Source organism: Rhinopithecus roxellana, chromosome 5 (genome assembly GCF_007565055.1).
Source record: "Rhinopithecus roxellana isolate Shanxi Qingling chromosome 5, ASM756505v1, whole genome shotgun sequence".
NCBI classification, from domain to species: Eukaryota; Metazoa; Chordata; class Mammalia; order Primates; family Cercopithecidae; genus Rhinopithecus; species Rhinopithecus roxellana.
The window spans coordinates 46,462,762-46,477,399 of NC_044553.1; the positions used below are offsets into that span (position 1 = coordinate 46,462,762).

A 14,638-nucleotide genomic window follows, 5' to 3' on the forward strand; every position below is an offset into this window, starting at 1 on the left:
CTTTTGGCTCTGTACCTAGGAGTGGGATTGCTGGATCATATGGTAGCTCTATTTTTAGTTTTTGGAGGAACTTCCAAACTGTTCCCCATAGTAGTTATACTAATTTACATTCCCGCCAACAGCGTAGGATGGTTCTCTTTCTCCACATTCTCGCCAGCATTTGTTATTGCCTGTCTTTTGGGTAAAAGCCACTTTAATTGGGGTGAGACATCTCATTGTAGTTTTACTTTGCATTTCTCTGATGACCAGTGATATTGAACACTTTTTCATATGCCTGTTTGCCATTAGCATGTCTTTTTTTTGAAAAATATCTATTGAGATCTTTTGCTCATTTTTTGGATTGGATTATTAGATTTTTTCCCCACAAAGTTGTCTGAGCTCCTTCTATATTCTGGTTATTAATCCCTTGTCAGATGGATGGTTTGCAAATATTTTCTCCCATTTCGTGGGTTGTCTCTTCATTTTGTTGATTGTTTCCTTTGCTGTGTGGAATTTTTTTTTGAGATGGAGTCTCACTCTGTTGCCCAGGCTGGAGTGCAACGGCGCCATCCCAGCTCACTGCAACCTCCGACTCCCTGGTTCGAGTGATTCTCATGCCTCAGCCTCCCAAGTAGCTGGGATTACAGATGCGTGCCACTGTACCTGGCTAATTTTTGTATTTTTAGTAGAGACAGGTTTCACCAGTTGGCCAGGCTGGTCTCAAACTCCTGACCTCAGGTGATATGCCCACCTCAGTATCCCTAAGTGCTAGGATTATAGGCGTGAGCCACCGAGCCCGGTCCCTCTTAATTATAAAAGGGTATTTGGGGGCCGGGCATTGTAGCTCATGCCTGTAATCCCAGCACTTTGGGAGGCTAAGGCAGGAGGACTGCTTGAGCCCAAGAGTTCAAGACCAGCCTGGGCAACCAAGGGAGACCTTATCTCTTAAAAAAAAAAAAAAAAAAAAAAAATTTAAAAAATGATGATCTAAGCCCAACTTCCTCAACTGACTGTGCCCTGTAAGGGGAACATCAGTCAATGTCTGGATACGCTTTTGGACGTCACAACTTAGAGGAAGGTACACTACTGGCATCTAGTGGGTGGAGGCCAAGAAGGCTGCTAAACATCCCACGATAGACAGGAAAGACTCGGCAGCAAAGAATCTTCCAGCCTAAAATGTCAGTGTCTGAGGCTGAGAAACTCTCTTCTAAGCTAGTGTTACCAATCTGTTTAAGGAAGTCTCATAACTAACATCTCAGTTGTTTGTCAGCAAATGGATGGTGCTATGGTGATGCAAAAGCTCTACAAATACATTTTCTCAACTTCCTAAATATTTCTTTCACATAGTCCTGCTTACACTATAGATGTACTGACGTCTTCAATTCAGAGAACAAAGAGGATGAACCTTGTTCCTAGTCTAACTTACCTCCAAAATTATTAGGAAACTCAAATGTGGGGACTGAGTTTCTGAGGCTTTATTATACAAAATGATTAGCCCTTTTTTAAAACCTCTAAATGGTGAGTCAGCTGTCCTAATCTCACAGCACAAGAAACAACAGCCCTAAATAAGAACTGTCTTATGAGAAATACTAGATTCCAAAGACAGTAATTAACCTCTTCTTCAGTCTACTAGTTATTTGTTATATACAATCTGAATTAAAACAAACAAAAAAACCCATTATATCCAGCCCCTGCATAATATATCAGGAAGATGTAACTGTTTCTGACTGAAATGCTCAATTTGGCCCGGTGTGGTCACTCATGATGATAATCCCTACACTTTGGGAGGTTGAGGTGGGAGGATCACTTGAGAGCAGCCGGGGCAACATAGTGAGACCCTGTCTTTACGAAAAGTAAAAAGTCATCTGGGCGTGGTGACGCATGCCTGCAGTACTAACTACTTGCAGACCAAGGTGGGAGAAAATGGCTTGAGCCCAGGAGTTCAAGGATGCAGTGAGTTATGATTGCACCACTGCACTCCTGAGTAATGGAGCAAGACCTTGTCTCTAAATAAATAAATCAAACACTAAATTTGGCTTGCTTCTTTTTTGTTACCCTATTCCTTAAAGGAAATTAAATAGATGTTGAAATACAGTGGAACGCCACAGAATCATTAGAGAAGTTAAGAGTGATGTCACATTTTAGGGGTACTACATTTTATCCTTTTACAAACAACACAAAATAAGAACAATTTAAGTACGGGTCCTGCCAAATACATGTTAAGGGATATATAAAAACAAGTTTAAATTTATACATGGATTGTACAAGATTTTTGAGGTTAAATATTTTAACTTTATTGTCTTAAGTGAGTTAAATATTTTCCTGAAATTGTCTTCATACTGTTAATTTATTTAGTCAAGTTAAACCTCCACCCTTCCTGTAGCACAGTTATCAAGAATTCCTGAACTTATGTGTTACACATAAGTTCATTAGGTTGTGTTACAGCCTAATGAATAGTTATGGCTATTGATTTATTCTACAATAAATAACAGTAAAAGAATTGTTACTACAATGCAAAAATAAAAAGACAAAACACCCAATTAAAAAATTGCAAAGGGCCTAACAGACATTTCTCCAAAGAGGAAATACAAATAACTAATAGGCACATGAAAAAATCCTCAATATAATTTGCAATCTGGGAAATGCAAATCAAAACCACCATGAAATACTACTCCACATTCACTAGGATGGTTAGAAAATAACTTATGTTGGCAAGGATTTAGATAAATTGGAAGCCTCCAATACTGCTAGTGGTATAAAATGTAAAATGGTGCAGTCACTTCAGAAAACAATCAGGCAGTTCCTCTGAAAGGTTTAATGCAGAGTTACCATATGACCAAGCAATTGCACTTTTTTTTTTTTTTGAGACAGAGTCTCACTCTGTTGCCCAGGCAAAAGTGCAGTGGTGCGATCTCGGCTCACCGCAAGCTCCGCCTCCCGGGTTCATGCCATTCTCCTGCCTCAGCCTCCCAAGTAGCTGGGACTATAGGCGCCCGCCACAACGCCCGGCTAATATTTTATATTTTTAGTAGAGACGGGGTTTCACCGTGTTAGCCAGGATGATCTCGATCTCCTAACCTCGTGGTCTGTCTGCCCGCCTGGGCCTCCCAAAGTGCTGGGATTATAGGTGTGAGCCACTGTGCCCGGCCACAACTGCACTTTTAAGCATATACCAAAATAAATGAAATATGACCACATAAAAACTTGTACACAGATTTTCATAGTAGCATTATTCATAATGGCCAAGAAGTGGAAACAACTGACGTTTATCAACTGATGAATGAATAAGTAAACTGCGCTATATCCATACAATGGATTACTATTCTGCAATTAACAGGAAGGAGGTGTTTAAGTGCAACATCATGGATGAATCTTATGTTCAGCGAAAGAAGCCAGTCACAGAGGACACATACATGATTCCATTGCTATGAAAAGCCCAGCATAAGCAAATCTATAGACAGAAGGTAGATAAGTGACTGGCTGGGCCCGGAGGCAAGGGGAAAATTAGGGGTTGACAACAAAGGGAAGCATGACTTCTTTTCAGGGTAAGAAAATGTCCTAAAATTAACTGTGGTGATAGTTGTACAACTCTGTGAATATGTTAAAAGTCATTGACTCGTACACTTGAAGGGGGTGAATTGTATAGATTTGAATTATGGCTCAATAAACCTGTTTTTAAAAAGGCCAGAGTCACTAGTTCCTTACCTCTGTAGGAATTTTTGGAAAATGCGCCGATAGGCATAGCCAGCTCTTCTCACTCGAATGTTCTCTTTCAGACCCAGATATTCGACTTGATGCTTTACCCTGTGCAAAGGGAGAAAATGGAGCCTGGACGTTACTGGATAATCCTATCACCTGTGTTCTCACCAGCCATTCCTCAAACCCCCAGTTCCAAGCTGTAGGGAAACATATTCAAAAGACTACAATTTATAGCGTTCGAACACTGAGCTGACCTCTCAGATGACATAATGCTAATTTTAAAATATTGAAATACAGCAATTAGGCCAGGCATGGTGGCTCACACCTGTAATCCCAGCACTTTGGGAGGCCGAGGAGGGTGTATTACCTGAGGTCAGGAGTTCATGACCAGCCTTGGCCAACAAGGTGAAATGCTATCTCTACTGAAAATAAAAAAATTAGCCGGGCGTGGTGGTGTGCACCTGTAGTCCCAGCTACTTGGGAGGCTAAGGCAGGAAAATCACTTGAACCCGGGAGGCAAAGGCTGCAGTGAGCCAAGATCACACCATTGCACTCCAGCCTGTATGACAGTGAGACTCCGTCTCAAAAAAATAAAAAATAAATAAATAAATAAAATACAGTAATTAAATAACAGGGCATTACATATCTGTTTCAAAGAATAATAGTAACACAAAGACCCATCTAACTATCACCTAGAATATGAACAAAAATATTAGTTTATCAGAAGGTTAAAGGAAAGAACTTTTAACTTTTGAATTAAATGATGCTAGAGCTTCCTTCTTTTCTTTCTCTTTCTTTCTCTCTCTCTCTCTTTCTTTTGAGAGAGAGTCTCGCTTTGTCATCCAGGCTGGAGTGCAGTGGCACAATCTTGGCTCACTGCAACCTCTGCCTCATGGGTTCAAGAGATTCTCCTGCCTCAGTCTCTTGAGTAGCTGGGATTACAGGTGTGTGCCACCATGCCTGGCTAATTTTTTGTATTTTTTAGTAGAGATGGAGTTTCGCTATGTTGGCCAGGCTAGTCTTGAACTCCTGCCCTCAGGTGATCCACCACACCTGGCCCATCCTGGTTTCTTAATAGTAAAAATCTAGCAATCTCTTTTGAAAAAATGGACATAAAGAACTAGTAGGTTAATATTCTCACACATGAGGATTTTCATACCAGAAGATGCCCCATGCCCCACACCTTGGGGTTGCTATTTTAGTAGGCCTGCTGGGTCTAGGGTGGAGCACGGACATGTGCCTTATGAAAACCCACCACTTGCTGGGAAACACGGTGTTCTGGATGCCGACAGATCCTGAACACTTGCTTCAGATTATCCACTCTGGGAAGTTAAATTGGGCCTGGGCTGCGTGCTATGCAAGCTGGCTGAACACAGACACTTGGAAACATGGTATTTGAGGCAAATTAGACATAAAAAGTAAAGTCTCTCTCTTTTGAAGACAGAATGTCAGGATTGTGCTGCAGTAGGGAGGTAACTCCTCGTGCTCCCTGTTTGGTACATCTGGGGTTATCTGTGCTGACAATGGGGCTAACGCACTCAGCAAAATGGGCCTTCAGGAGCTGCGGAGCTGAAAAGGCCACGAGAAGCATCCTCATTCCGATGTCACGCAGGTTTCCGACAGCCGTCTCCCCAGTAAGGCTCTCACAGAAACCACCATTTCCAAGTAAGCCTCATACTTGCAGATGTCTACGGTGGGCCAGTCACACACAGTCCCTATTGCAACATGGTAGGGTCACCAAAAAAGGACAATGCTGTGATTCCTGCTGGAGCCCACGCAGGCAGCACAGTGGTTAGGAGCCTCTGGTGCTGCATTCCTGCTGTGCCACTGGCCCTGCTATGATGCAACTTCTCTGTGTCTCTCAGTTTCCTCTTCTATAAAAACGGGAACGGTGGCATAAATTCTTTATTTCTAGATGAGTACTTTCTACGGAAAGCACTTAGTTCATAGCATGAGTGAAGTAAAGCTGTTATTATTCTCATCCATTCCCAGCTACAATATGTAAACCAGGAAAGGAGAATAGAGAAGGAAATGGATTTTTCACAGTATGAGGGTTCTCAGGAGCACTGTGATGTGCCTGGGCCTGGAGGGGTGAGTTGAATCCACGAGGTGCAGAGGACAAGGCAGAGGGCTGTGAAAGCAAAGGCACGAGGATAGGAAAGGCCAGTGGCTGGGTGCTGTGGGACAGGAGGAGGGGTACAGATGAAGCTCGAACTGGGGGTGCAGCCTTGGCTGATGGGAAGGATGAGGTCACAATGGGAACAGTGTTTAAGAGTCTCCAGTTTGATGGGTCTTACAGAGCCAAGAGCCAGAAATGTTGATTCCTCTAAGATTATTAACTTTTAAAAAGCCGCTATGTGCAAAGAGTTAAGCTGGGTGCAGTGGCTCACGCTTGTAATCCCAGCACTTTGGGAAGCCAAGATGGTGGATCATGAGGTCAGAAGTTCGAGACCAGCCTGGCCAACACAGTGAAATCCCGTCTATACTAAATATCCACCTTTGCCCATATAAGTCAGACAGAGAGAGAGAGAGAGAGAGAGAGAGAGAGAGAGAGAGAGAGAGAAAGAAATATGTCAATTAAAAAGGTAATTAAATTAAAAATAATTACTTTCCCTTTCTCTCATCCTCCAAATCTAAAACTCGCCACTGGCCTTTTCTCTAGTGAGAAAAATGCATGGAGCTGTTCATTTAAAGGTTCTGCTCATTTCAAAGTACTTTTCATAAATACTGGCTTCATGCCAGGCTTTCGAGGCAGGAATGCATCACCCATTAATTCAAGCAGAAACGTTCCTTTCCCATGAATCACATAGGAAGGAATATTCCTCATGTTAAAACATTGTTTCATTCATTACAGCTTCCACCATCAGGAAATTTTCTTGTAGAAATCAGTCTAGGAAGTCCTGTAATGTTTAAAATTTGGGGTCATCAAAGGGACGCAAGTTGATTTTTGCATATTCCTGGAGCACTGTCACGTCCTCAGTAGTCACTGGTCAGACAGTGCCCGGTTGTTCCCTAGGCTATGCCAACTCCGTCTTGCAGAGAGAGTCTTTTTCCAAGACTATCCCTGGCCGTTTACTCAAATTGATCAGGGCTAGAGAACTCTGCAAGGCAGCAATTCAGAATCCAGGGCAAGCAACCTTGCCAGAACCCAAACAAAAACACATTTGCAACAGGAAAAGAAAAACCCCATACCCCATAAACTTGTGGGATGAGTAACCCTCTTCACCAGGAGCTTCAACTGGGTGTGTAATCCTGGCCAGTGAAGCACACTGCCCTTTCATGGACCCCAATGCTCCTGACTCACTGATGGAGTAAAACCATCTGTTACACAATAAACCCAAACCGGGATTACGGGTGGAATCCCAGAAAGCGATCTTACTGGAATTATAAATCAATGCTCGACCAACTAGTACTTTGAACTTCTTAAAACCAGTTTATCTGAATGCATGTCATAAAATTTTTTGCTGCAATTCAAAGAAGGGGAAACATTAAAAAAAAAGAAAAGAAAAGAGAAAATACCATCCTCATCCTATGAGGATTTACTGAATAAAATGTACCACTCATTTAATTTCTCCATTTTCTGATATTCCAATGAATCACGGTGGATTTTTACAAGAAGGTAGCATTAGGGTTGGTGAACTTCCAAGCAGCTATTGCAAAATTTCTATTTTAGAGGTGCTTTCAGCAGAACTATCTACGTGGGGTAGAGGATGGTGTGCTTGGGGAAGTACTGCATTTGTAGGGCAAGTGAGATGTTTTCATTTAAGAGTATTTCCTGGGAAGGACAGGTGGATAGAGGTTGAAATGGGGGAAGGTGGGCTAAGACCCCCTTTGGCAATACCTCTGCTTCCAAGACTCTCATAATTTATTTCTAAGGTTGACTAAAGATTCGATTGGAGTAATCATATTGGAGTATTGATTTAATATCACTGTTCTATTGTGTGTGTGTGTACATGTGGATGTATGTGTGGGTGGGATGTGCACGTGTGGGTATGTGTGACAGGTTAGTGTAAAAGTGACAGAGGCAGACTGACAGCCACTGTCTGGAAGGCTTCATTCTGTCAGACTGAAGGAGATCCTATTCTAGGTGGACCCTCTTAGAAGGAAGGAACTGAGGGCTAAGGAGATGAAGAGTCTCGCTCTAATGACTTAATATGTCAGTACCAGGACACAGGTCTTGCAAATCCCAGTCTAGTTCTTTGCTCTAGATCAGTGATTCTCCAAGTGCAGTGCCTGGGCCATCATCACCGGCACCACCTGCAAGATTTTTAAGATGTACATGCACGGGCCCCACTTCAGACTCACTGCATCAGAAACTTGGGATGGAGCCCAGCAATCTCAGCTTTAACAAGGCTTCCTGAGGATTCTGAGGCAGGCTCAAGTTTGGGAACCAACGTAAGAGGGCAAAACAAGATGCTTTCTATTTGATTGACTGATTGATTGATTGACTTGGGGTCTCACTCTATCACCTGGGCTGGTGTGTAGTGGCTCAATCATGGCTCACTACAGCCTAAAACTCCTGGGTGTAAGCATATTACATTTTTAGATGGGAAGAGATGACAATGCTGCTACCCTCTTAGTCTGGAAGGAGAAGCTGAACTATACATTTCACAAAAGCAGAGGCCAAACTAAGTACATCCAAGGGAAGGGATCAGATGGGGAATGCTTATATTTCATGTCCCAGAGAAACTGTTGAGGGAACTGAGAGGGATTAACCTGTAGAAGAGAAGATTCAAAGGAAACACGATGGTCACCTCGAACTAACAGAAAAGCTGTCCAGTGGCAAATTAATGAGAATGATTCTTTTTTTTTTTTTGAAACCGAGTCTTGCTCTGTCACCCAGGCTGGAGTGCAGTGGCGAGATCTCGGCTCACTGCAAGGTCCACCTCCCGGATTCATGCCATTCTCCTGCCTCAGCCTCCCGAGTAGCTGGGACTACAGGCACACGCCACCACGCCCAGCTAATTTCTTTTTGTATTTTTAGTAGAGATGGGTTTCACCGTGTTACCCAGGATGGTCTCGATCTCCTGACCTCGTGATCTGCCTGTCTCGGCCTCCCAAAGTGCTTGGATTACAGGCGTAAGCCACTGCACCCGGCCGAGAATGATTCTTATGGCATGTTTTCAAAGTGAACTAGAGAAGGACTGTACAGCCTCCTAAAGTAAGAATTGACCAAAGAAGAGCTGGTCACTTTAGGAAGTATGAGCTCCTCATCAGGGCCTGAATATCATTAATGGACAATATTATAGAAGGAATCTGACTACATTAAATTGAAAAATTTCAGAGACTGAATGGAAAAGATGCCTTAAGGGGCCAGGGGTGGGGGCTCACGCCTGTAATCCCAGTACTTTGGGAGGCTGAGGCGGGTGGCTCATGAGGTCAGGAGTTCAAGACCAGCCTGGTCAAGATGGTGAAACCCCATCTCTACTAAAAATACAAAAAGTAGCTGGGCGTAGTGGTGGCACCTGTGATCCCAGCTACTCAAGAGGCTGAGGCAGGAGAATCGCTTGAACCCGGGAGGCAGAGGTTGTAGTAAGCCAAGATCATGACACTGCACTCCCGTCTGGGTGACAGAGCAAGACTCTGTCTCAAAAAAAAAAAAAAAAAAAAAAAAAAAAATTCCTTAAGAATACGCATCTATGGATGAGACTATTGAGAAACGTTGTGGATTGAAAAGATGGCAGCTCCTACATCCACGCAGCCTGGCTTCTTCAGAGGAGAGAAAAGACTTAGACTGTACCCTGAAGTATTCAGTATTAAACAGAATGAACTTTCAGACAGTAAATGTTTGACCTACGTGTTTTTCTTACTATGGATCTGTTTCTTCCTATAAAGGATCAGGTATCATCTGTCTGCCATGGTTTAGGATCTTGCTGGCAGGATGGAAAATGGACACGCCTATCCCTCGCAGGAGGTAACTGGCAGCTAGGAATTTTAGTCCTGGTCTTCCTGTGGAACCTAAACCTGGAGTTCTTCACTCAACACCTAAAAGAGCCTATCTTCTTTTCTCCAAGAGGGAAGACAAGAGGTAGCAATTCTGGTAGGCTCCCATCCTGGGACTGATATTAGGTGATGATGGCTGGGGTCCTCTCTGTAGTCCCCAGCCCTCCTTCCCATGCTTCTGTGGACAGTGGGATCAGGCCTCTGAACAGTGGGCCACAAAATTCACACCCTCTAGCCACCACCTTAACAGGCTCCTACTCAATGCCGCCATTTCCTCCTGCCCAGGCCACTTCCCTAAATGCTAGTTGTGGGAGGAACAGTGACAGTGGGCTTCCTTGGAGGTCAGGGCAGAAACGGCTCGCCGAATTCTTGTGCTCCACATTTCCCTTTGACATCTTTCCTCCCAGAGTCGTTCTGCTCATCAGCTCGGTGCTTAGGGGGAATGCCAGAGCCTCCAGCGTGTCTCCAGCGTCTTCATGAGGCACAGCAAATGCCGGATTGTATTTCTACCGGCTCTTCCGCCCTTCACTTTCCACCCCAAGCTAAGCATTCTAGGCCACATCCTGTGGGTCCAATCAGGGGCTGGGTGTACTAAGAATGTCTACACAGAACCTCAAACTCATTTTAAAACCATTGTGACTCTGCGGTATGAGGTTATGTTTTGTTTTTTTTCCATCTGCCCCCAGACTAGCCAAGATCAACACTATAAACTGCTAATTCTGAAATGAATGGCACTGCTAACATTTTAGGAAATGACACAGAGGAGAAACAGTATATAGACTTTGTTCTGAAAAAGTTAAGACGCACGAGCACCACAAAGACATGTGCGGGCAATTGACGCTGCTCCTGCCTGTGATGGAGGACAGCTCACCTTGAGCAGAGGGAAAAAGGTCCCGGCCCCGCCTAAGCTGGCTTCCCCCTATACCTGCTTTCCTCCCAGTCTCTGGGCTTCTTGGTTTCATTTGGCTTGATGCAGCGAATGTAGTGAGGCGTACATTTCATCAGGGTGCTCACAAGGTCATTGGCTTGTTTCTAGAAAGGAAGAACAGTATCAGAATCACGGAACTTTCTCTAAAGAAGACCAAATTTCAAAGGAGGCTTGTAAAACTCTATTGTAGAAATATATAGCTAGGAATTAATCTTCATGACAATCTGCTCATTAAGCTTAAGTCAGGTCTACTAAACTTTCCGAAAGCTTTGCCGACTTTTATGATGATTTTATCACTCCTAAATGGGTTTGAAATTCAATCTTCAAAAGCAACTAGGCATTTTTAGTACAGTTAATAAAACAGAACAACAACAAAAAGCAAAAATCCCCATAAATCTTTACATACAGAATGATTTTCAAGTGGTACAGTGAAGCATGTCAGTTAACAAACTAAGTTCATTTTAGACTGATAGAGGGCCTCTGAAGATATATTGTTCTCATTAACTTTTTGCCCCCAAAATTATTTGTAAGGATAAATCATCAAATCCCCTACATTCTCTTTTCTGGCAATCCAACTAATGAAGAATCACTTTGCTAAAGTGATGAAAATTCACAGTTAAAGAATTGGAGATTCATAAAAATCTGAGAATTTATAAACTTTTGACATGCCATTTCATTCAGTTTCTTCCTCAATATGTCCATTTAAAAACCTGCGGAGTCTGAACACTTTATCTGTGGCTGATATCTCACTTCTTCGCAAATCTAGAATATTCTATATAAAACCATCTATTAATGCCTGTGCGCTGGGTACCCAAAGTATAAATGGATTCAAGCAGAAAAAGCCACATAAAGCAGAAACTGCTTATGAAGTATTTTGAACCCTGAGAATCTCAACCTTTGTTTGAAGAAACGGGAGTAGAGCTCACATCAGCATTCCCACCCCACAGCTGAGCACGCCCTGTGGGTCCAAGGATGTGGCACACACGCGAACTCCACTTCCAAGCAAAGCAGCATGAAGAGAGAAAACCTCTAAAAGAAAAAAGCCAAAAGGGACCTCCAAAGCCAGAAAACCATTACAAAGTCAGCAGAAGCGATTTGCTTGCAAGAGACAACCCTCTCTCAATTAGGACTTTTCTGTTTTCATGGGTTTCGGAAATCTGAAACCCTTGAGAAAAACTATTGAGTATATTCAAAGCAAGATATTCATTGGTGAATTAAGTTCTCTGTTTAGATGTGCAGGAAATAGCATTCTTTGCGATGCTTGAAATTGAGGACAGACCAAGCTGCAGAGGTTGCATGATCAAAGCGAAGTCCTATGATGAAAAAGTAAATTGTCTCTTATGTTCTTTGATGATGTAGAGTGCACTTGACAAAAAATTTGATGATTTTTCCAACACATCACGTGGAGCCAGAGAGGGACTGCAGAGTTGAATATAACACAGCTTTTTTTTCTTAAAGTCCCCAAATTCTTAATTTTTTAAACTTTAGATTTTAGTTTTGTATTTAATTACAACTTTTTTTTTTTTTTTTTTTTTTTTTTTTTTTTGAGACAGAGTCTTACTCTGTGGCCCAGGTTGGAGTGCAGTGGCGTGGTCTCAGCTTATTGCAACCTCCGCCTCCCAGGTTCAAGTGATTATCCTGCCTCAGCCTCCCGAGTAGCTGGGACTACCGGCGCATGCCACCAGGCCCAGCTAATTTTTGTAATTTTAGTAGAGATGGGGTTTCAGCATGTTGGTCAGGCTGGTCTTGAACTCCTGACCTCAGGTGATCCACCTGCCTCGGCCTCCCAAAGTGCTGGGATTACAGGCGTGAGTCACTGCGCCTGGCCTACAACTTATAATTTCCAAGAATAACTTGGCAAACTCTTTTGTCCTAAGTATTTAACAGCATTCCTTCTTTTTCACCTCAGCATAAGAAAACATACAGAGGCAAGTGTGACTTAAGTTTATAAGCCACTTGCCATAGTTCTCTCCAGCTAAAATAGTGACAGATAACATTTACTGAGTTTGCAGCATGGATTAGTTACATGGATTATCTCATTTATGCCTCACAACAACCTGAAGAGGTAGCTACTGTTTAATATTATTCCTGTTTTTAGATGAGAAAGCTGGGCCTTAAAGAAACAAAGTATTGCTCAAGATGACACAATCTGCATGCAAGAGAAGCAAGGCTTGAACTGACATCCACAGGCTACCAGGCCTGTTCTTTGGCAACAATGCCTTGCTGACAAAGAGATGGGATCTTTTAGTGTGATATAAAAGGAATTAACTGGGTGAGGTAGGGTTAGACAGAAGCCACCAGGCTGTGAATAATTTCAACAAATAGAAATACATCTTAACCATCAAAATTATCCTGCATTTCAATAGCTATGGGTCAACTTTATTTATTTATTTATTTATTTTTAATTTTTGAAACAGGATCTTGCTCTGTTGTCCAGGATGGCACTGCAGCCTAGGCCTCCCAAGCTCAAATGATCTTTCCACTTAAGCCCTCTGTGTAAGCTGGGACTGGAAGCACATGCCACCACACCCAGCGAATTTTTAAAAAAATTTTTTTGTAGAGATGGGGTCTCACTATATTTCCCAGGCTGGTCTCCAATCCTGGCCTCAAGCAATCTTCCCCCCCTTGGCCTCCCAGAGTGCTGAGATTACAGGTATGAGCCACTGTGCCCAGCCTTGGGTCAACTTAAGATGTCTGCTGAGGTGGTTGTGAAGCAGTAACTCAATTTAATCCTGATTCCAGCCAAGAAGGGTCCCTGAGTTAGGACAGAAAGGCACCAACAGCACTTGCTCAACAGAAGCAGGTGTTAAAATATGCAGACGGCACAGTGAGAAAGGGCTTAGGGTGAAAGCTCCTCATTCTACCTTCAGAGATGACAGCAGGCCTGACTGTGGGTCCTGGCACTTTTATTTGCAAGCTACATGACTAATTACTAGATTTCTCTGGCCCTCAGTTCTCTATCTGTAAACTAAGTAGGCTGAACTAGAAGACCTCTAATTTAATCTAGAGATTGAAATAGACATTAAAAAACAAACAATCAGGCCAGGTGCAATGGCTCACTCCTATAATCTCAGCACTTTGGGAGGCTGAGACAGGCGGATCAATTGAAGTCAGGAGTTTGAGCCCAGCCTGGCCAACATGATGAAACCTCGTCTCTACTAAAAAAAAAAAAAACCCAAAAAATTAGCCAGGCGTGGTGGTGCCACCTGTAGTCCAGCCACTTTGGAGGCTGAGGCAGGAGGATTGCTTGAATCTGGGAGGCGGAGGTTGCAGTGAGCCAAGATCACATCGCTGTACCTCAGCCTGGGTGACAGAGCAAGGTTCCATCTCACACACACACACACAAACAAAAACAAAAAACAAACCAAAAACACCCCCAACCAATCCAATCACCTACATGATGCCTGCACCTCCTCTGTCATGTCCCTTATAGCTCCAGCTGCACTCAGGTAAAGCTGTAATCAGTCCGCCTTTGCCACCTCTGGGCTTGATTCTGTTTCTCTGTACCATCAATCTTTCACTCTAATTTAAATATGGGATGAGTATTCCTTATCCGAAATGCTTGGGACCGGAAGTGTTTTGGATTTTGGATTTTTTCAGATTTTGGAATATTGGCATTATACTTTCTTTCATTTTTTGAGACGGAGTCTCGCTCTGTCACCCAGGCCGACACATCAATGGCACAATCTCAGCTCACTGCAACCTCCACCTCCTGGGCTCAAGTGATTCTCCTGCCTCAGCCTCCTGAGTAGCTGGGATTATAGGTGCCCTCCACCATGCCCAGCTAATTTTTATATATATATATAGTTTTTGAGACGGAGTCTCGCTGTGTCACCCAGGCTGGAGTGCAGTGGTGCAATCTCGGCTCACTGCAAGCTCTGCCTCCCAGGTTCACGCCATTCTCCTGTCTCAGCCTCCAGAGTAGCTGGGCCTACAGGCGCCTGCCACCACGCCCAGCTAATTTTTTTGTATTTTTAGTAGAGACAGGGTTTCACCATATTAGCCAGAATGGTCTTGATCACTTGACCTCGTGATCCGCCTGCCTCGGCCTCCCAAAGTGCTGGGATTACAGGCGTGAGCCACCATGCC

The 14,638-nt window shown here is 43.3% G+C and overlaps 1 protein-coding gene across 1 annotated transcript in view; it reads right to left on the minus strand.

The window, feature by feature from the left end:
• Positions 1 to 14,638, minus strand: part of MYO1E (myosin IE) — a 243,828-nt gene that overhangs the window by 49,022 nt on the left and 180,168 nt on the right. Inside the window, exons 17-18 of the mRNA XM_010374243.2 lie at positions 10,547 to 10,653; positions 3,685 to 3,783 (exon numbers count right to left, since the gene is read on the minus strand). Coding sequence (XP_010372545.1) covers positions 3,685 to 3,783; positions 10,547 to 10,653 — 206 coding nt within the window. The remainder of the gene's footprint in view (positions 1 to 3,684; positions 3,784 to 10,546; positions 10,654 to 14,638) is intronic.